A 23680-nucleotide genomic window follows, 5' to 3' on the forward strand; every position below is an offset into this window, starting at 1 on the left:
TTTTGCTATGAAAACATTTTTTTCAACATCAAGTTATTTTTAAAAGGAAAAGAAAAAAAATTACAGGATGCTTATCTTTGATTAAAAGTGTTCCAAATTATGCAAATTTATAACATAAAGATGTATAGTTTATATTAATCATTCTTTATTTCCTTTTTCTAAGCATTTCTCTTTGGGCCCATGCTTGTCTTATGGAACAATGTATCCCCCACAAGCTAGATAGGTATCCAATGCATAATTGGTATTTAATTCTGTTGAAAAATGGATAAGTATTTTTCAACAGAGTTAAATGGGGTCCTGTAAGCAAATTTCTGATGTCCCATCTACTTATATCATTGAGCTTTACGGGATTATAAGAGACACACAAGATAAATTCTGAAAGAAATAAGAGAAAACAGTAAGAATCATTCAAAACAATAAGAATCTTAGGAATCTCAGAAGAGGCAGGAGAATAGGAATATGGAAAAAATATATTTCCATGGATAAATCATGAATAAAATTTCAATGACATAAAATGATATTCTCAACCATGAAGGTGTTAATGATCTATAGCTGAAATGAAAAGGTCATCTTCAGGTTGTAAAGGAGCCTACCACAAGGCTTCCAGTTTTAATAACAACAGTTGACTTGTGTCATTCTAGTACGCTAAGCCCTAGTCTGAGCCTTTCGATGCATTATTTGTCCGTGGTTCCTATGATGTTGTGAAGGATGTATGAAAGTCTTACTAAGTGAGCAAACTAAGCCCAGAAAAGTTCAATAACAAGTCCAAAGGTCACAAATTACAAATGAATGAAACTGATTCAAACTGAGGTCTTCCGGATTCCAAGTCCTGTGTTCATAAATACTACCAGATATTTGGATGTAAGCAAGGAAAAAGTCAGGGACCACATTTTCTCCTGTTAAACAAAAGTTATAAAGTTGTGACGTGGCATTTCTGAGAAGCCTAGTTAGTACACAGATAAAACAATAAGAGATAAGAATCTGAATATTTCAGAGAGCAAAAGAGAATCTTGAAACAATTAAAAATGTTTTCAATTTACCCAAGTTTAATATTAGAATATCCATTGATGTAACTGACTACGTTAACAGATTAAAGAGGAAAAACCGAAGTCACATCTCAACATACACAAAAAACATCCAATAAAATTCTACATTCATTCATGATTTCAGGTCTTCCCTGGTGGCTCAGATGGTAAAGAATCTGCCTGCAATGTGGGAGACCTGGGTTCAATCCCTGGGTTGGGAAGATCCCCTGGAGAAGGGAAGCACTACCCACTCCAGCATTCTGGCCTGGAGAATTCCATAGACTGTACAGTCCATGGGGTCACTAAGACTCAGACGTGACTGAGCGATTTTCACTTTCATGATTTCAAAAGAAAAACAAAACCAATTCACAAACTGGAATAAGAGAAAATGTGAAGCATCTGTACTGAATAGTGAAATATTAGAAGTATCCTCTTCAAAAAAAGAACAGTACAAAGATTCTTATCTCTACCTCTATTTTATACCCTGTAAATACTTCTATATACTTCTGTGTACTTCAACAGCTTCCCTGGTGGCTCAGTTGTAAAGAATCTGCCTGCCAGGGCAGGAGATGTGAGTTTGATGCCTGGGTCAGGAAGATCCCTGGAGAAGGAAATGGAAATCCACGCCAGTATTCTTACCTGGAAAATCCCATAGACTACAGTCCATAGGGTTGCAAAAGAGTTGGACACAACTGAATGACTAAACGACAACAAATATATACTTTAATACTTCTATACTCTTCAATTCCACTGGCTTGGATGCAGAGAAAAAGAGACAAAACTGGCAGTGCAGATAAATGGCAAAGACAGGGACAATTCAATAAATGGTGCTGGGGAAAGAGCTTATCAATCTGCAGAAAAAATGAAGTTAGATAACAGTATCTCATCATGAACTAACAATTCTAGATGAATTAAGTATACTTCATATCAAAGACAAAACTTTAATACTCTTAATAGAAAACATAAAAGAAATTAATATTTCCAATAATATTATTGTAATGTAACCTCTTGGCTATTCATAGGTTTTTCTCTTCGACCAACTGTTCTCAAATATTAGTGTGTATCTGAGTCACTTTCAGGGACCATGAAAGCACATATTGCGGGGCCCACCCACCTTCCCCCTCCCCCACCCTCCATCGTTGAGTTTTTGATCTAGGAGGTCTGGAGTAGAACCTGAGAACTGGTTTGTTTTGACCTCACGGTACAGAAGGATTTCATAAACAAGTCATCAAAACAAAACAAAAAATGATAACCTAAAGGAAAAGATGATTAATTTGTTTCACTAAAATTAAGAATTTCTATTCGTCAAAAAATGCTAAGAAAAGAGAAAATACAAGCCTCAATGCTTGAAGATATATATAATACATATAAATGAACAGGAATCTGACACAGAATACCTACAAACCTTTAAGAAAAAGGAAAACAAACTCATTGTTTAAATGCACAAAAGACACAAACAGGTATCTTTTTTTAGAGGTGAACCCTGAGTAACCAGTGAAATAAACAAGAAAATCACAAGACATCATTTTATACTCACCACTTTGGCAATACTTAAAAAGTGAGAAGAGGATGCATGTTGGCAACAATGTGCCATATGTGAACTCTTATTTGCTGCTGACAGCAACATAATTGGAAACACTTTGGAAAACAAGTTGACACTCTTTTAGACTGAGCATACAACTGTTATTGTAAGAATACCGCCAGAGAAACCTTTGCATATGAGGGCCAAGAGATGTGTATGTGAATGATCAATTCAGCATTGTCAGAAACAGAATACAACTCAAAATCATCTAAAAGTGTAATAGCAGGAGAATAGATAAGTAAATGTGTGGCCTATTTATGCAGCAGAATACAAAAGTAGAAATGATTAAACTACAGCTAGAGGAGTCAGTATAGTTGAATCGATAGAATGAAAAAAATTGTAATCAAATACTTAATGATACTGTTTCTTAAAAAAATAAAAAATACAAAGTAAACAACATATTGTTCGGGAATTTACAGCATGTAGTAAAATTACAAAGAAAAACAGGAATGAGAAAAAGGTTCTGGAAAATGGTTACCTGCAGGAGTTAGGATAGGTAGAAAAATGTGGGATCAAGTTGAGGGGGAGAGGGGTTCTATGTTTTCTAAATTAAGGTGGATAGTGGAATTATGAGAGTTAATTTTATTACGATTCATAACTTCTACATACACACACACTGGCTTTTTTTTTTTTTAATCCCCCATAGGCTAGATGTCACAAGTAGAAAAAAAGAGCCTAAAATTTGAAATGCTTTGCAATTCATAGACAAACACAGGAAGCGTGAAGACTTTCAGCTTGTTTTGGTTGTATTGCTTTGTTGCTAGTCCCCTTTCTTGCTTCTTTTCATTTATTGAAACAGCCTGGACCCTGGCTTCATTTGGCCGGTAAATCTTGACTTTATAAAGTGGTTAAACCAAAGTTCAAGATCGCTAAGGTAATCTCTTGACAATCTCTTCCATGCTCTTCATACTCTGTGGTAGGTTTGTTTACTGAGTTGGTCTTGGGAAGAATGCAAACAGACCTCACAAACGTGGATGAATGGCCTGCACACAATTATACTTTGCAATTGAAGTGCACAACAGTTGGCGGCTGTGCAAGTGAGCAGCAAGCAGGCTGCTGTAGCTGCTCCAAGAGGGGGGGACTTCCTGTTCTCCACCTACAAGCGGCAGCTCTGAGAACCTCCACTTACGGAGAATTCGTCCTGATTCACGGAGAAAATGGTTCCCCTTTTTACTTCTAACTTAATCTGACAGAGGCACATCTCTGTCAAAGCATGTTTTTGTGGTTCATGAATTTTTACAACTAAGAATAGGGAGGGATCTTTGTAAATCTTAATAAGAAAGAGGCTTGAAAGTGAAAGTGAAGTCGTGTCAGGCTCTTTGCAACCCCATGGACTGTAGCCTACCAGACTCCTCCGTCCATGGGATTTTCTAGGCAAGAGTACTGGAGTGGGCTGCCATTTCCTTCTCCAGGAGGTCTTCCCAACCCCAGGAATCGAACCCAGGTCTCCTACATTGCAGGCAGACGCTTTACCGTCTGAGCCACCAGGGAAGCCTAAGAAAGAGGCTTAGCTCCTATCAAAAGCGAAGAAAGCAAGCTTAGAATTGGTTTCTTTCCATGGGGATAGGAAATATTCTTTCGTTTAATTTCTTCCTGAGAACATCTGGGTGATCTCTTCTGTCACTTCTTCAGGGAAGCAATGCAAGTAACTTAAAAACAGCTTGGATGCAATAACCGAATAAAGTTGGAATGTAGTCATCTTTCCCAGAAAAGGAATAGGAAGGAAATGGTTCATCTGGTCTCCAAACAACCAACCAGAAGTTACCACACGTGACATGAATATTCACAACCTGATTTGAGGGAACACTGTTTGCTTATTTAGTTTTAAAAATTGTGTATATATGATCTTTTGTGACATGTGATTTACTTATATTTTAAGACAAAAGAGCCACAAGTTCAAGCAAGAAAAACAAGATGCATTTAAAAATTTAATACCCTCCCCCAGAACAAATAATTCCCCAACAACCCCACAATAGTATTCTGGTATATTCTCCCATAACTTTCTTTACCCATCTACACATAAATGCTTTTTTCCCTTTCTTTCCTCCCCCCTTCTCAAATGACACTTTACTATACACATTATTCTTCAGTATTTTTTTACATTGAAGAACATATAGGAGATGCAAGAGATGCCGGGTTCAATCCCAGGGTCAGGAAGATCCCCCGGAGAAGGAAATGGCAACCCACTCCAGTATTCTTGCCTGGAGAATCCCATGGACAGAGAAGCCTGGCAGGCTATAGTCCATGGGGTTCACAAAGAGATACAACTGAGCATGCATACATATCACACACTAGACAGAACTACATTCTTTGTAATAGCTGTGTCATATTCAACAGATTTACCACAGGTTCTTATTGATGGTCATTTAGTTTGCTTCCCATTTCCTGCAAGCACTGCTGCACTAAAAATCCTTTTTTAGAGTTCCTTTTGTGACAGCATTTTATTTCTGATCTCCCCAAATGTGGGACTGCTAGGTTAAAGAGTAAGTATATATGTTACAATGTTGTGTAAAAGTATATACATATTTTTAAAAAAAATAATAGATATTAACAAACTACTTCCCTAATTTGGTGGCAATTCACTTTTCCATAAGCAGTGTAGGAGCGTACCCTTACCTCTCACCTCTATGCCAGCAATGGATATCATTATTGTTCTGTCTATTTCATGGGAGGAAAATTACATTTTATTGTTATTTTAACTTACATTTCTCTAATTTCTTAGTGAGGTTGGACATTTTCTCATATGCTCATTGGTGATTTAATTCTTTCTTATCTGAACTGTCCAAATCTTTTGTTCATAATTCTATTAGGTTGACTTTTTAATTATTGATTTTTAGGAGTTGTTTTGTATATTAAACACATTAAGCCTTAACACATAACAAGATTACTCCCCATATCTCCTTGAGCAGTTCCTGGTGATGGTCACATATACAAACAGTCCTCTATAGCCCCAGGTTCAGAATCCATAAATTCCACCAACCAGAGATAAAAAAAAAATGTTCAGAAAAATAACTGCAGAAAGTTCCGAAAAGCAAAACATGAATTTGCCATAGACCAGGAAATATTTATATAGGATTTACATTGTATTCACATAGCATTTAAATTGTATTAGGTATTGTAAGTAATCTACAGATGATTTAAAGTATATGGGAGAATGCATATAGGTTATATGCAAATATGTGCTTAGTCACTCAGTCGAGTCCCACTCTTTGCAACTCCATGGACTGTAGCCCACCAGGCTCTTCTGTCCATGGGGATTCTCCAGGCAAGAATACTGGAGTGGGTTGCCATGCCCTCCTGCAAGGGATCTTCCCAGCCTAGGGATCAAACCCAGGTCTTCCTCATTGCAGGCTGATTCTTTACCATCTGACCCACCAGGCAAGTCCTGTATGCAAATACCACACCAATTTTTACAAGAAGCTTGAGTATCTTTGGAATTTGGTATCTGAGAGGGTCCTGGAACCAATCCCCCAAAGATATTAAGAGATGAAAATAATTAAAAAAAAATTTATGTACCCATATATGTCTTTCTTTTCCTTCTAGATTTCTTGTCAACCTTATAGCCTGCCCTACCTCAGTATTATACAGATTACATACTTTTTAATTTTCTTTTTCTCTTTTGATTTTGGATTTTTTTATATCCGTATCTTTAATCTACTGTATCTGGTATCTTTTTTTTCTTTTGTGTGATATACATAGTCTTTTTGTTTGGTTTCCTTCAAATGGGCAGTCAGTTATGATGATAACATTGATTAAATAAGCATTCTTTCCCTGGTAAATTAAAATACTATAATGTCATAGAAAAAGTTATTATATATACTGTCTGTCTTCTGTGTTCTGGCCATGAATATATTTTGTTTATTCCTGTGGGAATACCTTGTTTTGAATAAAGCAGGTCTCCCTGCACTTCAAAATTTTCTTGGTTATCCTTGGGCACTTATTCTTTTGCATAAAGTTTAAAATTCTCATTGGGTTTAAAATTATAATAAAAATACAGTTGAAGAAGGAAGAATGTTTCTATATTAATTTTTCTCTCTCAGTAGCATGGTATTCCTCTCTTCATACCATATTTTCTGTTTTTTTGGTAGAATTTTATAGTACTGCACTGTAAAATTTACAGGATTCTACTTCCTATTCTAAGTGGTTATTTGTAGTATAGGGAAAAGTCATTGGATTCTGTTGGCTATCTTTTATCCAGATACTTTTCCAAATTCTTTCATAATTTAGTCATCTCTTGGATTTCTAGATATCATATGATCTGAAAACAGGAAAAAGGGTCACAAATTTTGTATTATTTATATGTATTTTTTTCATTAGCTGTACATTAGCTAAAACCTCTAAAATGAAATTGAATACAAAGGTTGCAAACATCAGTGTTTTATTTTTTAATGGAAATGTCTTCAGTATTTCAGAGTTTAAGCTTATGTTTGCTGTTAGATGTTGGTAAAGGTGTTTATTATTAAAGCCGCCTCCTTAGATATGAAGTATGCAGTACACAACGGGGCCAAGTTGAAGAAGAGCTTGTTTCCTCCCAGTGTACTGGATTGGTTTAAAGTATTAGTTCCTTGTAGGTCAAAGTATAAAACAATCTGGAACTGCTAAGCTGCTAAGTCACTTCAGTCGTGTCCGACTCTGTGCGACCCCATAGACAGCAGCCCACCAGGCTCCCCTGTCCCTCAGATTCTCCAGGCAAGAACACTGGAGTGGGTTGCCATTTCCTTCTCCAATGCATGAAAGTGCAAAGTGAAAGTGAAGTCGCTCAGTTGTGTCTGACTCTTAGCGACCCTATGGACTGCAGCTTACCAGGCTCCTCTGCCCATGGGATTTTCCAGGCAACAGTACTGGAGTGGGTTACCATTGCCTTCTCCTAATGTCTTTTTTAAATGATAGATTTCAAATGACCTGACGAATTGCTTATAATGTTATTGGTCTGCTTAGGTTTTCTAATTCCTCTTGGGTCAACTTGTTAGTTTATACTTGGCAAGAAAATAATCATTTTTTCTTTAAGATTTTAAAGAATATTACCATATTATTAAAATTTAATAAACGGTCCTAATTTTAAAATATTATTTGTATCTGTGATTATATTTTTAAAATTCTGAATGATGTGTATATTATGCTTTTTCTCAATCAGATTTGCAGTGGTTTATCTATTTTTATCCTGGGCTTCCTAGGTGGTGCTAGTGGTAAAGAACACACCTACCAATGCAGTAGACGTAGGAGATATGGGTTCAATCCCTGGGTTGGAAAGATCCCCTGGAGGAGGACATGGCAACCCACTCCAGTATTCTTGCCTGGAGAACACGATGGACAGAGAAGCCTGGTGGGCTACAGTCTATAGTCGCGAAGACTTGGACACAACTGAAGCAATTTGCTCACGTGCACTTTTATTTTATTCTACTTGTTTTAAAGAACCAGCTTTTCATTTTATCTATAATTTCTTCTATTTTTTTAAAAATTTATGGTTCTGATAGGCTAAATCATGCCTTTTCCCAAAGATGTCTACAGCTTAATCCCTGCAAGCTGTGAATACATTATAGTAGCAAAAGACACTTTCCTGATGTAATTAAGGTTATGGATGCTTCTGATTGGGGAAAAACCCTGGATTATATGGGCAGCCCAATCTAATCACATAAACCCTTTCAAAAGCAGAGAATTTTGGCTGGAGGAAGAAGAGATGAAGAGGAGAAAGAGGGAGAAGTCAGAGAGATTCCAAGCCAGTTTGATGGAGGGGGGCCATGTGCAAGGAACAGAGTGAGAAGCTAGGAACAGCCCTGAGCTAATAGCCAGTGAAAGACTAGCACCTCAGTCTTACAAGCACAAGGAATTAGATTCTGCCAACAACCTGACCTATTTTGCAAGTTGATTCTACCCTAGAGTCTTTCTATAAAAAGCCCAGGCCAGCTAACACCTTGACTTTGGCCTTGTGAGACCCTGAGCAGAGAAACCAGCCAAGCCAACATGGATTTCTGATGTGCAGAAACTGTGAGGTAATATATTTGTATTGTTTTAAGCCCCCATGTTTGTGGTAAATTGTTACGGCAACAACAGAAAATAATACAATTGTTCACAGATTTTTTTTGGATGGGAGGGAGGGGGTCTTTACTATTCCTTGTATATTTTGCTGTTCTTTTTTATTTCCTTTTTTTCCCTTGTTTTACTGAGATATAAACAATCTTTTATTTTCTTAAGTGAATACTTCATTTATATATTTTAAGTTTTTCTTTCCAATAAATAAACACATTTAAGCCTATATTCCTCTGAGAACCATTTTATCTAAGACCCCAAAATTTTAGAATAAATATTCTCTTTTTTGCTAATCCCGATATATTTCTTGCTGCTGCTGCTAAGTCACTTCAGTCGTGTCTGACTCTGTGCAACCCCATAGACGGCAGCCCACCAGGCTCCCCCATCCCTGGGATTCTCCAGGCAAGAGTACTGGAGTGGGTTGCCATTGCCTTCTCCAATATATATTTCCTAATCTTACATATTAAGATATAGAGCACAGCATAAAATTAGTTTTCAGAAATTCCAGTTTAAAAGATCTAGTGTAAGAAACTTTGTTTTCATTTTAAAAGCTTTTTATTGTTATACAAGAAATGCATCTATATTTAGAAGATGCAGAAAGTGAAAAGAAAAATAATCAACTAGAATACAGCCCCATAGAGATCATCAGCATTAACATTCTGATACATCTTTGCAAGTGTTCAGAGAATGCTTTGGTGTATAACTAACTTAGTAAAGGCATTTCATCTAATCCATTTTAACTTTGTACTCAGAAGCACAGAACCCTCTCACAGGGAAGCTACACAGAGTTGGGGTGGGTGGTTTCCATTCGGCTTCTCAGAGACACGGCCCTCCACCGAGGATGCTCAAACACAGGTGAGTGATGATGGGGATGTTGCGGAGGCAGCAGAAGCAAGCGGGGAGGGCTCAGGATTGGCAAGACCAGGACCTGAGTCCTAGCTCTGCCACCTGTTCTTCCTCAGTGACCGTAAAGGTTATCTCACTTAAGGGGTTACAGGAGGTAAGCAGAATGCTGTCTGCTGAATGCACAGTGGTATCTGCAGAATGCACTCTGGCTCTCTTTTACTGCGTCGTGGTGTGGCCCACAGGAGGTGAGGCAAAGTGAGGGGAACAGACAGCTGAAAGCAGAACAGCGAGCTGAGAAAGTCCCAAAAAGATGGTAGTAGGCCAAGGGGACCCCCAAAGCAACTGAGGGATGTCCCCTGCTCGTACCATCCTACTCTGAAGGGAAACGGCCCACTGACTGCAGCAGAGGAGGACACTGTTCCAGATGAGAACACTGAGGGAAAATCAACTTTGAGGGCAGGAGATCTGGGCTTGGCCCGGCCATCCAGCATGGCATCTTTTCCTTGTTCCTTCTTGATCAGGAAGATCATGTTTGATATAGGATTTTCCCCATGCTCCCCTCTTGTCTGGCACCTTTCAATCCCCTGATCCTTATCTCCTGGCATGCTGATCCAAATTAAATAATTAATAGTGTCCGTATAGCTAGCAACTTCTATTTAGTTAAAATTAAAGAAGACTTAAGGCTTTAAAATCCTTACTTAAGAAGAAGAAAAATGACAAATAAATGTCTTCTAAGAGATCCCTATTTAAAAAGGTCATACATTCATATATTCTAAGATATGCCTTGAGGCTTTACAAACTCACTCCCATTTCTTCTCCTATATCCACAGGAAAGTAAGTTCACAATGATGTCCCAATCAGGAGTTGGATATATGTACTAAGGAAGGGAAATGAATTGACATAGTTTACAAAGATTTTTCAACAAAATGGTTAACACCAAAAACTTAAAAAATTAACCTTTACTTTTGTGACCTTGAACAGCCAAATTCCTATCTCACTCCCTTAACATGTTTAAAAATAGTGCCCTCAAGAGTATGTGTTTTTAATAAATAAAGACATTTAATGAGTGAAATGAAAATAAAACAATCACTGAGCCTTCAAAATCTAACAAAGATGCAAAAATTCATCTCTTTACTCATAAACTTAGAAAATAGAAATGACAGGGAATGTGGGGAAGAAATATCGAGCTCTTGCCTGTGCTAGTTCATCCAGCACATGGAATTTAAAGAGCGAACGATGGCAGCCTAGAAATGGTGAGATGGCACTTTCTCAACATACATATGTCCATATTTGAAACCTCACAATCATGCTCATAACTGAATTCTGGTGCCCTCTCAAGGGAAAATACTTATAATGGAAACAAACTGAATGATGACTAGTGGAAATGAAATGATTTCCAAGAAACTATGAAAAACAGAAAACATCGACAGTATCTGAATTGTTTTACTTTTTGTATCTTGTTTAGAAATACACTGAGATACTGACCTGTAAGATGTAGAGAATGACAGCTGTCAGTCCAACCCAGCTGTGCAGACTGTACATATTGGGGATCTTCTTGGCATTGTGGAAATCAAAAACAGCCACCAGAGAAATAATTGCAAGAATGGCAGCAACAGTGTTTAGCCCTGCATGGATGGATTTCATCAGGAGCTTGCTGCATTTCCAGGTCCATGGCAGTCTGTATACAATGATGGCTGAAGAGAGAAAAAAGGGCACAGAATGTAGTGTTGCTGTTCTTTTAACCAACACGAGATGAACATTTTGACACAGTGAACACTCCCTTCTATGAAACCCTTTTCTGTTAACTTTGGCTTCTCCTCTCTTCCCTGCCTCTCAGTGGTTTCTTCTTAAGCTCTTTGCTGGCATCTTCTTTACTCCCAACTTACGAATGAACCTTGATGCCTCTCAGGCTCAGTCTTAGGATTTTTTCCTCTCTCTGTGGGTGATCTCATTCAGTCTCTCACTAAAATGCTACCTCCATGGTTGGGACTCCAAAATTCTCATCTCCAGCCCAGAACTTCTGAACTCCAGACCTACATATTCCAATGGCTTCTTGACATCTCTACATAGATGCCTCTCAAATATCTCAAACTCAACATGTCCCAAACTAAATTCCTAATCTTATGGTCTGGTTTCTTCATATAAGTGCCTTAATTTGACAAGAAAAAGACAGGCTAAAGAATAGAAAAAATAAGCGCAAAGATTTAAATAGACGAAAGAGTATTTCTAAGTATTTCATAAAAGAGTATATCCAAGTGACTAGTAAGCATAATAAAGATATCAACTTCATTGGTCAACAGAGAAATGAGAATACCTCTATCACACGTCTGAATGGCTGAACACGGAAAATACTGAGTACTGGAGAGGCTATGAAACAACAAAACTCTCATGCTCTGCTGCTGAGAGTTTAAAGGAGAACAAACACTTGGGAAAACTAGCAGTATCTACTTAAGCTAAACTTATGCATACCTTTTGTTGTTATTTAGTTGCTCAAGGCTGTATATTGTCTCCCTGCTTATTTAACTTCTATGCAGAGTACATCATGAGAAATGCTGGACTGGAAGAAACACAAGCTAGAATCAAGATTGCCAGGAGAAATATCAATAACCTCAGATATGCAGATGACACCACCCTTATGGCAGAAAGTGAAGAGGAACTCAAAAGCCTGCTGATGAAAGTGAAAGTGGAGAGTGAAAAAGTTGACTTAAAGCTCAACATTCAGAAAACGAAGATCATGGCATCTGGTCCCATCACTTCATGGGAAATAGATGGAGAAACAGTGGAAACAGTGTCAGACTTTATTTTTGGGAGCTCCAAAATCACTGCAGATGGTGACTGCAGCCATGAAATTAAAAGATGCTTACTCCTTGGAAGGAAAGTTATGACCAACCTAGATAGCATATTCAAAAGCAGAGACATTACTTTGCCAACAAAGGTCCGTCAAGTCAAGGCTATGCTTTTTCCTGTGGTCATGTATGGATGCGAGAGTTGGACTGTGAATAAGGCTGAGCGCCGAAGAATTGATGCTTTTGAACTTTGGTGTTGGAGAAGACTCTTGAGAGTCCCTTGGACTGCAAGGAGATCCAACCAGTCCATTCTGAAGGAGATCAGCCCTGGGATTTCTTTGGAAGGAATGATACTAAAGCTGAAACTCCAGTACTTTGGCCACCTCATGTGAAGAGTTGACTCATTGGAAAAGACTCTGATGCTGGGAGGGATTGGGGGGCAGGAGGAGAAGGGGACGACAGAGGATGAGATGGCTGGATGGCATCATTGACTCAATGGACATGAGTCTGAGTGAAGTCCAGGAGTTGGTGATAGACAGGGAGGCCTGGCGTGCTGCGATTCATGGGGTCGCAAAGAGTTGGACACGACTGAGCGACTGAACTGAACTGAACTGGAGTCATGTCTAACTCTTTTGCAACCCCATGGATGGTAGTCCACCAGGCTCCCCTGTCCATGGGATTTCCCAGGCAACAATACTGGAGTAGGTTGCCATTTCTTTCTCCAGGGAATCTTCCAACCCAGGCATCAAACCCATGTCTCCTGCATTGACAGGTGGGTTCTTTACCACTGAGCCATTATTATATATTAATTCTACTCCTGGGCATATGCCCCAAAGAAATATATACATACATTCACCAAAAGACATGTATTAAGAGTAGTATTATAGCACTATTTGTTGTGGCCAAAACCTGGGAAATTCCCAAATGTTCATCATGAAGAGACTGAATAAATAAATTGTGATATATTCATACCATGGCATGAATGATCTAAAACTAGAACTTAAAAAAATAAAATAAAATAAAAATAAAAAAATAAAACTAGAACTTCACTCAATGATATGGATCAATCTATAATGTCAATGCCAAGAAACTAGACATAAACAAATACACACTGTATGATTCAATTGATATGAAATATAAAAATAGGCAACACTCATCTTTGAAATAAGAAAAATCAAGACAGGAACTTCTCTGGCAATTTAGTGGTCAAGACTCTCCATGCTTCCAATGCAAGGGACATGGGTTTGATTCCTGGTCAGGGAACTAAGACCCCAGGTGGCCAAAACCTAATTAATTAATTGCCATATACTTTTAAAAAATAAATAAAAGATTTAAAAAATTGAAGAGTCAAGATAGTGGCTGCCCTTGTGAAGAAGGGGTATAGCAACCAGAAAGGAATGCACGAGGGATTTCTGGGCTCCTGCTAATAATCTGATTTTCAACCTGGCTTAATCAATAGATTATATGGCCACCCTATCCAGCAACCAGAAAGGAATGCACGAGGGATTTCTGGGCTCCTGCTAATAATCTGATTTTCAACCTGGCTTAATCAATAGATTATATGGCCACCCTATCCAGCATGCAATTAATTTTGTTTGGAAGGTAATATCCTGCCCCAACCTACCCTCATCCCACTCCTTATGTTCATTTCAGGGAAAATTTAAATATCTGGAAACGTATGGCAGGTTGAAAAGTTTAAAGAATACTCTCTTGGAAATAGGTCCCATTATATTAGCAATGGGTCACAGAAATTTCTTAATTCCAGAAAAGCAGCAGCAGCACAAGCTGCTGCCTTTTCCCTTCAAAGACATTTATATTTTGAGTATAAGAAACTTAATTGGATCATAAAATGTAAAAGATTATCTTGTCCATTTTCAGGCAGAAACACAAAAAACCTACAAAGATATTAATAGATGTGAATTCAGGCACTTTAAAGCTTTCAGCACAAGATGTCAATCTTCCTATTCTTTGGTTCCTTTCTAACATTTGAGAGGCAGGCACCACAGTTAGGACAGATTTCTTTTATCTAATCCAAATTCTGAAGGTTGACTACCTACTCATTTTAGTGCATATATGGCTATCTTATAAATGTTGATTGATTATATCAATATTTCCTTGAGGACATAGAAACTTTACAGGTAATCATTTCTATAGTCAATAAATCTTTTCAAGCCATTTAATACAACACCTTGAAAGGTATATGTTTAGGGGGTGCTTTGCCCTGTAGCTTCCAGGATCCTAGTTCCCCAACCAGGGATTGAACCCAGGCCTGATGGTGAAAGCACCAAGTCCTGGCCACTGGTCCCCCAGGGAATTCCAAAAAGGTATGCTTTTAAAAGCTAGTTCAGGAAGTTCCCTGGTGGTGTAGTGGTTAGGATTCCAGGCTTTTACTGTTGTGGCCCAGGTTCAATCCTTGGTCAGGGAACTGAGATCCCACAAACTGTATGGCATGGCCAAAAAAAAAAAAAATGAAATTAAAAAAATAAAAGTTAGTTCAACATCCTTTGTCATCCTACTTCAATGTCTTTGAGGGCAGAAATATGAGGGCACACACACACACACACACACACACACACGAAACCGAGCTCTTGTAAGGTAGTAGGCACCATACTAAGTGCTCTACTTGTTTTCATTATAATGATCAACTCAACTCTGTGAGGAAGGCATAGTTATTATTACTGCTACACAGAGGAGGAAGTGGAGGCACAGAGAGGTGAAGTAGTTTGCTCAATATCATTGTGTTTTTAAATTAATATCATTGCTATCACCAGCATCATCATCATCATCAGCATCATATCCTCCAGGCACCACCCAGGGGAAGGACTCTTAGATTGCAGGGCTTGAATGGATGAATCCACATGCATAAGGGAAATACTCAGGCTGTTTCCCTGAAAAGCAAATTATGAGCCATGAATCACGACAGCTTTTCCTCCCTAATCTGGGTCATATTATACCCAAAATTTCCAAAATCAAAACTAAGCTCAGATGTTAGAAATCAGGAATAGTTATCAAGGATGAGGAGAGTTCAAGGGTTACCAGGGGGATTCTGGGGTGCCTGGAATGTTGTCTCATGATGCGAGCATGAGTGTGCTCATGCGATGAAAACACGTCCCTTATGATTTAGGTACTTTTCTGCATGTATGTGGTTCTTGAACAAAAAGTACCTGAAAAATGTCCAAAATTCAAAGACAACTATGTTCCCAGTAAAGAACTTTCACTCTTCTCCATACTGCAAGAACCCCGAAAAATGTGTCAAATTTTTCACAAAACTGAAAGTCTACCCTCTTTGAGTGTCAAAACTTGATTTTTAAACTTTTCACATTTACCCAAATGATTTTCAAGTCAGTTGCCCACTAGCTTTCCTTCTCTAGCAATAGCAGGAGTGGGACACAATCCAATCTTTTATTGATGGTTTGGGGTTATCAGTAAAACATACTGTCCTATTGCTATGAAGCAGGAGAGGTACTTACCTCTGATCCAAGTGGGCCCAGATAATTACGTTTTTGTTTTCTCTAGTCCTTGAGTCTAGTTTTAGAATTTTCTATCTCCTCTTTTAGTTTCTTGCCCAGGTTAGGGTGCCTGCCTCCAACCTCTCCTCTCATCAGCCTGCACTATCTATTATTCCTACCAGCTTTAAGTTCTAGTTGATAAATTTTTAGGATGGCAAAACTCTTTTAACATCTTTAAATATGGATGGTGACTACATGGGGATCTATTAGTTTCTGTATGGTTGAAAGAGTTCATGAATAAAATTTCTGTAAGCCTGCAAACCTAATAGGCAATTAGTCTCACCTTCTAAGTAGGAAGCTTGTGGAAACCTCAGTGGCTCTCTCATAGGAGGCAGGCACGGAGTTTTCAGCACCTGTCCTGGTGATAGAGAAGTTCTGCACGGTAGCTAAGTTTCAAATGCTCTCTGGATAAATGGAGGATAACTCCAAAGTGATGCATTTGCATAATGTGTTTATGTGCCTTTTAAAATGCATAAATAACCCAAATATGGTGAACTTCAGGAGAAAGGGCAACCTTAACAAATCAACCACATTTCTTCAACAAGAAGCTTTTTTCAACAGCAGTAAAAACTGCCTGTAGAGTGGAATTTAAATATTTCTTGCTTCTCTGGCTTGGCACTTACCTAGACACCATTCCTGAGGTTCAGTGAGAAGGAAGAAAAAGTTCTCAGAAGCCCATGAGGAGGGGAAATGCTATCAGACAGCTACTTGTGACTGAAACAAGGGTTTTCTGTTACAGGTCCGAGATGGCAAAACCATTTGGGGCAAGAAAAGAAGGGGAAACATGAACACATGTATGAGAAAAATACGTTAAAAATTTTTTTTAACTTTAAACTTTTTATTTTGTATTGGTGTATAGCTGATTAACAACGTTGTGGTGATTTCAGGTGAACAGTGAAGGGACTCAGTCATACATATACATGTATCCATTCTCCCCCAAACACCCCTCCCACCCAGGCTGGCTGATGGTGGAACATGCTGTTGTGATAAACTTGAAAAGGAAGGAGGGAAGGCAGGCAGGCAAGAAGGGAGGGAGGGAGGAAGACCTGTCTACAATTATTCTTTCAATAATGAAGAGGGAAACGCAGTAACTTGAGTTGTATTTACTTATTAGAAATCTTCTCAGTTCCTAAGCAGCATAATCAACTCAGGGACATGTGAAATACATATTCTCCAAGATGTAATCTCTGGTTTGACACCAGCTTTCCATCCATATACCATTACAAAACTATCCACATACACAAATTTGTCTTGTAGCAAACAATGCAAATGTAGAATTTGTCAAAGTGAATGTGGGGACAAGGGCACTTAGAGGGAGAGAAATGTGCCCATACATATAAAACAATTTGACTCTAGTTCTTCTTTCTTTAAATCTTGTGATTTATGAAGATAGGAGCACATCTGTCTAGGTCACGGTCAGATCCCAGCATTTAGCAAAGAGCTCACAGAGCCTAGCACATAGCAGAAATTCAATAAGTATGTGTTGAATATATAAATCTTAATAAAGTACAGTAATTTATTATTTCCCAGAAAATGAGCAGATTCTCTTTTAAAATGCACAAATTAAAACTTCAACTGCCGACCCAAGTGTTGTGTGTATATGCTCAATCATGTCTGACTCTTTGAGAACCCATGGACTGGAGCCTGCCAGGCTCCTTTGTCCATGGGATTGTCCAGGCAAGAATACTGGAGTGGGTTGCCATTTCCTTCTCCAGGAAAGGCAGTCAGATCTAACTGCTGACCCAAGTGTTAGCTCATATAAAACCAAATGGTCCTTTCAAATCAGTAAAAAGTATTCTGCCCTTGGACCCACTTAATAGCTTTAGATAAGCTTTAAGTGAACCACAAAATAAGTTATTAAAAGTGAAGTACACTGGAAATTGAAGACCTTTATAAACTCTGCTTAAATATGGTGTGCCCATCACACTTTTCTCAACTTTTTGAATAAAGTATTATTTTGACCTCCTTGGTAGAATGTTCCAAACAGGACTATTAAAATTTATAATTTATTTCCTTGTGTACCCCAGAATGTAGCAGACTCAACCCAAAGGACCTCAAGTTTAAATGTACAAGCAGAGAACTCCCTTTAAGTACGCTTCCTGAAAAGATTCCTACAGCAACTATCAGGGCGAACCTGAGCTCTGAAACATGCCTGTGTACTCAGACTGTCTCACAGCATGAATGTCATGAAACTGAAAACCTCTGGAGAATCAGAATGAAGGAAGTGATCTGAGCGATTTGGAAGATTTGTTTTAGCATCTTGGTACTAGAAGCATCTCTTTGAAGTGACTAAAATCCTCACAAAGGTATCTTCTGGGTACCAAATAGTGTATGAAAAGAGAAAAATTCAATTAATTGGCTAGACATTTACAAATATTCAGAAAACTTGCATTGTTAACAACACCAGCCATATTTTCGCTATATTTTCTTGTGCCTCAATCAATATTATAACAGATTAGAAATAGTATTGGCTCTGATATCACTGTGGAGAGGGCGATGGCACCCCACTCCAGTACTTTGCCTGGAAAATCCCATGGATGGAGGAGCCTGGTAGGCTGCAGTCCATGGGGTCGCTAAGAGTCGGACACGACTGAGCGACTTCACTTTCACTTGCATGCATTGGAGAAGGAAATGGCAACCCACTCCAGTGTTCTTGCCTGGAGAATCCCAGGGACGGGGGAGCCTGGTGGCTGCCGTCTATGGGGCCATACAGAGTCGGACACGACTGAAGCGACTTGGCAGTAGCAGTTAGCTGATATCACTGGTGGTAAATTTAACCCTGGTCAGGCATTTGACCTCTAAAATTAGGAGCTGAACTTCAAGTCCTAGACAGCTCTAAATATTTAGGGCTCAGGTGGAGATAGGACTACATCTTACTCATTTGTTTTACACAGTGTCTGGCATACAGTAGTGGAGGTGATGGCATTCCAGTGGAGCTATTTCAAATCCTGAAAGATGATGCTGTGAAAGTGCTGCACTCAATATGCCAGCAGATTTGGAAAACTCAGCAGTGGCACAGGACTGGAAAAGGTCAGTTTTCATTCCAATCCCAAAGAAACGCAATGCCAAAGAATTCTCAAACTACCGCACAATTGCACTCATCTCACACACTAGCAAAGAAATGCTCAAAATTCTCCAAGCCAGGCTTCAGTAATATGTGAACCGCAAACTTCCTGATGTTCAAGCTGGTTTTAGAAAAGGCAGAAGAACCAGAGATCAAATTGCCAACATCCTCTGGATCATGGAAAAAGCAAGAGAGCTCCAGAAAAACATCTATTTCGGCTTTATTGACTATGCCAAAGCCTTTGTGTGGATCACAATCAACTGTGGGAAATTCTGAAAGAGATGGGAATACCAGAACACCTGACCTGCCTCTTGAGAAATCTGTATGCAGGTCAGGAAACAACAGTTAGAACTGGACATGGAACAACAGACTGGTTCCAAATAGGAAAAGGAGTTCGTCAAGGCTGTATATTGTCACCCTGTTTATTTAACTTATATGCAGAGTACATCATGAGAAACGCTGGGCTGCAAGAAGCACAAGCTTGAATCAAGATTGCCGGGATAAATATCAATAACCTCAGACATGCAGATGACACCACCCTTATGGCAGAAAGTGAAGAGGAACTCAAAAGCCTCTTGATGAAAGTGAAAGTGGAGAGTGAAAAAGTTGGCTTAAAGCTCAACATTCAGAAAACGAAGATCATGGCATCCTGTCCCACCACTTCATGGGAAATAGATGGAGAAACAGTGGAAACAGTGTCAGACTTTATTTTTCTGGGCTCCAAAGTCACTGCAGATGGTGACTGCAGTCATGAAATTAAAAGATGCTTACTCCTTGGAAGGAAAGTTATGACCAACCTAGATAGCATATTCAAAAGCAGAGACATTACTTTGCCAACAAAGGTTCGTCTAGTCAAGGCTATGGTTTTTCCTGTGGTCATGTATGGATGTGAGAGTTGGACTGTGAAGAAGGCTGAGCGCTGAAGAATTGATGCTTTTGAACTGTGGTTTTGGAGAAGACTCTTGAGAGTCCCTTGGACTGCAAGGAGATCCAAGCAGTCCATTCTGAAGGAGATCAGCCCTGGGATTTCTTTGGAAGGAATGATGCTAAAGCTGAAACTCCAGTACTTTGGCCACCTCGTGCGAAGAGTTGACTCATTGGAAAAGACCCTGATGCTGGGAGGGATTGGGGGGCAGAAGGAGAAGGGGACGACAGAGGATGAGATGGCTGGATGGCATCACTGACTCAATGGACGTGAGTTGGTGATGGACAGGGAGGCCTGGCGTGCTGTGATTCATGGGGTCGAAAAGAGTTGGACACGACTGAGCGACTGAACTGAACTGAAGTGCTTAAATATTGTATGCTAGTTAAATAAATAGGATAATATGTGAAGAAATTGAATGAATGAATAAACAGACTTAGAAAGGTACAGCTGAAGTCTGCAACCATTTTGAAGCCTGTTCTGACTTTTTAAGAAAGTTTCTATAGGAAAAAAAGTTATAACAAAGATATCTGGTCTATATTTCTTAAAAGGGAAGATTGTTCTACTTTTTAAGGGAAATGTTGAAAAGCCCACTAAGGCAAGACAGAAAACTCTAGAGGTCACTGGAAGATAGAGACTGGATTTGGTCCACAGAAGTGTTTTGTTTGATTAGCATGATGATGTGGAGGTTTTGGTTTTGTGGCTGGTTTACTTTTAGACTGAACCAGTTTGTTTTTTTTTTTTAAATCTGGATTCTCTTGGATAATGAGAAGCTCTGACCTCTGACAGGATCCCCACATTGCCCCAACCTGCTGGAGCTAAGAGCTTTCTATTTCTCCAGAAGGAGGCCATCTCTAGTTCCCTGCAGTTCCTACCCCTCACACAAAGCCCGTACCTATACCCTGTGGCCAAGCATCTGAACTTTGGTTAACTGTGCTCGTAAACACAGTGGCTTCTCCCGAGTGTTATTAGGCAACACTGCTCATAATAAAATGGACCCCTGATTGGTAACTGTGTCTGGACTGAGAAGAACAATGAAAAGTCTACACATACCTGAAGAAAATGCCATGCTTTGGGCTTCCCGGAGTGCAGTGTAACTGCCATATCCTGTATTGGTTTCCTAGGGCTGCCGTAACAAAGGACCAAAAACAGAGACTTCAAACAGAAATGTATTCCCTCACAATTCTGGAGGCCAGAAGTCTAAGATCAAGTTGCTGGCAAGACTGGTTCCTTCAGGAGGCTCTGAGAATCCATTCCATTCCTCCTTCTTAGCTTCTGGTATCTGCTGGCAATTCTTGGTGCTCCCCTGACTTGTCCACAGATGACTCCAATCTCTGCCTCCATTTTTACAAGACCCACCCCTCTGTGTGTCTGTGCCTCAAATTTCCTTCTCTTTTCTCTTAAAAGGACACCAGTTATTGGGTTTAGGGCCCATCCTAAACCCGGGCTGACCTAATCTTAAGATCCTTAATTACGTCTACAAAGGGCTTCCCTGGTGGCTCAGTGGTAAAGAATCCCCTGCTAATGCTTTGATCCCTGATCCGAGAAGATCCCACTTGCCATGGAGCAACTAAGCCCATGTGCCACGGTTACTGAGCCTGTGCCCTGCAGCCCGTGCTCCGCAAGGAGAAGCCACCGCAGTGAGAAACCCATGCACTGCCGCTGGAGCATAGACCCCCACTCACCACAGCTAGAGAAAAGCCTACACAGTAACGAAGACTCAGCACAGCCAAAGATGAGTAAAAAACAAAATTATATAAAAATATTACATCTGCAAAGATGCTAAGCCCCTTCAGAGGTCACTGAGATTAGGACTTGAACATGTTTTTTGGAAGTCACTGTTCAACTCACCATGTATTGTTTTCAGGGGCACTAGAAACCAGGTCCATAGAGCATTTACAAGAGATTTCGGTTCAGTAAATCTTAAGGTCCCATGCGGGCCATGGGACCTTAAGCCCCAATCCCATCAATGGAGATCTCATCTCCTGATGTCTGGACAGTCACCTGGGGACAGGAGAGCTGATGGAGGGATTTACGCTGCAAGGATGCCCACTAAGGAGCACCTGTCACTGCCCTGATAGCAAACTCCGGTTCTTGTCCTACATTCCTCCTGCATAGACTGGTGTCCAGTGTGGACCAGGAATTTGTGTGTTTGAATATTTAAAGCCAGGAAGACATTCTGGTGGGTGCTACACACCCAACCCACTTCACATATTCACTTTATATGCCATCCTTGTATCTATGACCCCCAGTTTAAAGGACTGGCCAAATTTTCATTAATTTAGTGAATATTTATTGAATGCCAATTACATGTTAGGTAATTTTCTGCCCACCATGGATACAGCAGTGAAGAAGACAGACAAAGGAGCTTACATTCAAATGGAAGATAAGAAAGAAGGGAGGAAGAGAAGTAGGGAGGGAGGGAGAAAATAGTCAGTGGTCAGAATTTGGTTAATATTATATTTTGAATTTAATATTATATTTTGAATTTGGAATTTATATGATTTCATATGGGCTGGATGAGAAGTATGGAAGAAGCAGAGGCATCAAGGATGACTATATAGTTCTGACATGAACATACATCTGGAAGGATGAAGTTGCCATTTAATGAGATGGGGAAGCCTATAGGAGGAGAAGTTTGGGGGGGTATGAGGAAGACGGAGAGTTGAGATTTGGACATGTCTATTTGACATACAAGTTGAGAGTTTGAGTAGATGGATATTTGAGTCTGGAGTTCAGGGGAGAGGTCCAGGTGAACATAAACATAGGAGGATTCAGGGGGATACATGGTGTTTAAAGCCACAAGACTAAATGAGATGACCAAGATTCTGAGTGGATCAGGAGAGGAGAATTGGTCAGAAAACTGAAGCTCAGGCTCTCTAACCTTAATGGATCAGGGAGATGAGGAGGAGCCAGCAAAGGACACGAAAAGGAGTAGGCAGTGAGGAGAGAAGAGCCAAGAGAGTCAGGGATCCTGGAAGCCCAAGTGAAGAAGTGTCCCAAGGAGGAATAGTGGGTCAGTTGCGCCAAATGTTGCTTTTTGGTCAAGCAAGATGAGGACTGAGAATTGATGACGGCTGGAATTAGCAATGTGGAGGCAATTGGTTATGTTAAGAGCAATTTTGGTGCAGCAGTAGAGAGGAAGCCTGATTGGAGTGGGGTCAAGAGACAATAGGAGGAGAGGAACTGGAGACTGCAGGTATTGACAAGTATTTCTAAAAGTTCTGTGATAAGGCAAGCAGGGATTTTAGGCAGTAGCTGAAAGGGGAGTAAGGGGTCAAGAGTATGGTTGTTTTTTAAGATAAAAGACATTATAACACATTGGAAATGATCCAATGGGGTGGGAACTTGATGCACAAGGAAAAAGGGAGACCTGCTGGAGTGAAGAGGTGCAGGCAGTAACACTCTAATAAGCTCAAGGCCTTTACAGTAGAGATGCAATTCCAATACACCATCATGCCCATTCTCCCCCAAGGCTGACTTAATCGGTGCTTCCAAACCAGCTATAAACAGCAGGATCACTGAGAAGAAAGGTGGGCACTTCTCCTTTAGATGCTACTATTACTATCCCTGAATTCCCAGGTGGTGCAGTGGTGAAGAACCTGCCTGCCAATGCAGGGGACACAAGAGACTGTGTTGAGGGTTCGATCCCAGGCTTGGGAAGATCCCCTGGAGTAGTAAATGGCAACCTGCTCCAGTATTCTTGCCTGGAAAATCCCACAGACAGAGGAGCCTGGCAGGCTACAGTCCATGGGGTCTCAAAGAGTTGAACATGACTGCACACACACACCCAACAATGCATTACTATCTCCACAAATGAGTGGCTGTAAAAGTGCATTGTTACAATTAACAATGGTACTGAGAACCATCATTCAACAGCTATTTATTGGCCTACTTTGTGCCAGTTCTAGGTGTTATT

At 39.7% G+C, this 23680-nt stretch overlaps 1 protein-coding gene across 1 annotated transcript in view; it reads right to left on the minus strand.

Moving 5' to 3' along the window:
• Positions 1 to 23680, minus strand: part of CYBRD1 (cytochrome b reductase 1) — a 34968-nt gene that overhangs the window by 6629 nt on the left and 4659 nt on the right. The window contains exon 2 of the mRNA XM_019970959.2: positions 10966 to 11174. Coding sequence (XP_019826518.1) covers positions 10966 to 11174 — 209 coding nt within the window. The remainder of the gene's footprint in view (positions 1 to 10965; positions 11175 to 23680) is intronic.

Source organism: Bos indicus, chromosome 2 (assembly GCF_029378745.1).
Source record: "Bos indicus isolate NIAB-ARS_2022 breed Sahiwal x Tharparkar chromosome 2, NIAB-ARS_B.indTharparkar_mat_pri_1.0, whole genome shotgun sequence".
Taxonomy (NCBI): Eukaryota; Metazoa; Chordata; class Mammalia; order Artiodactyla; family Bovidae; genus Bos; species Bos indicus.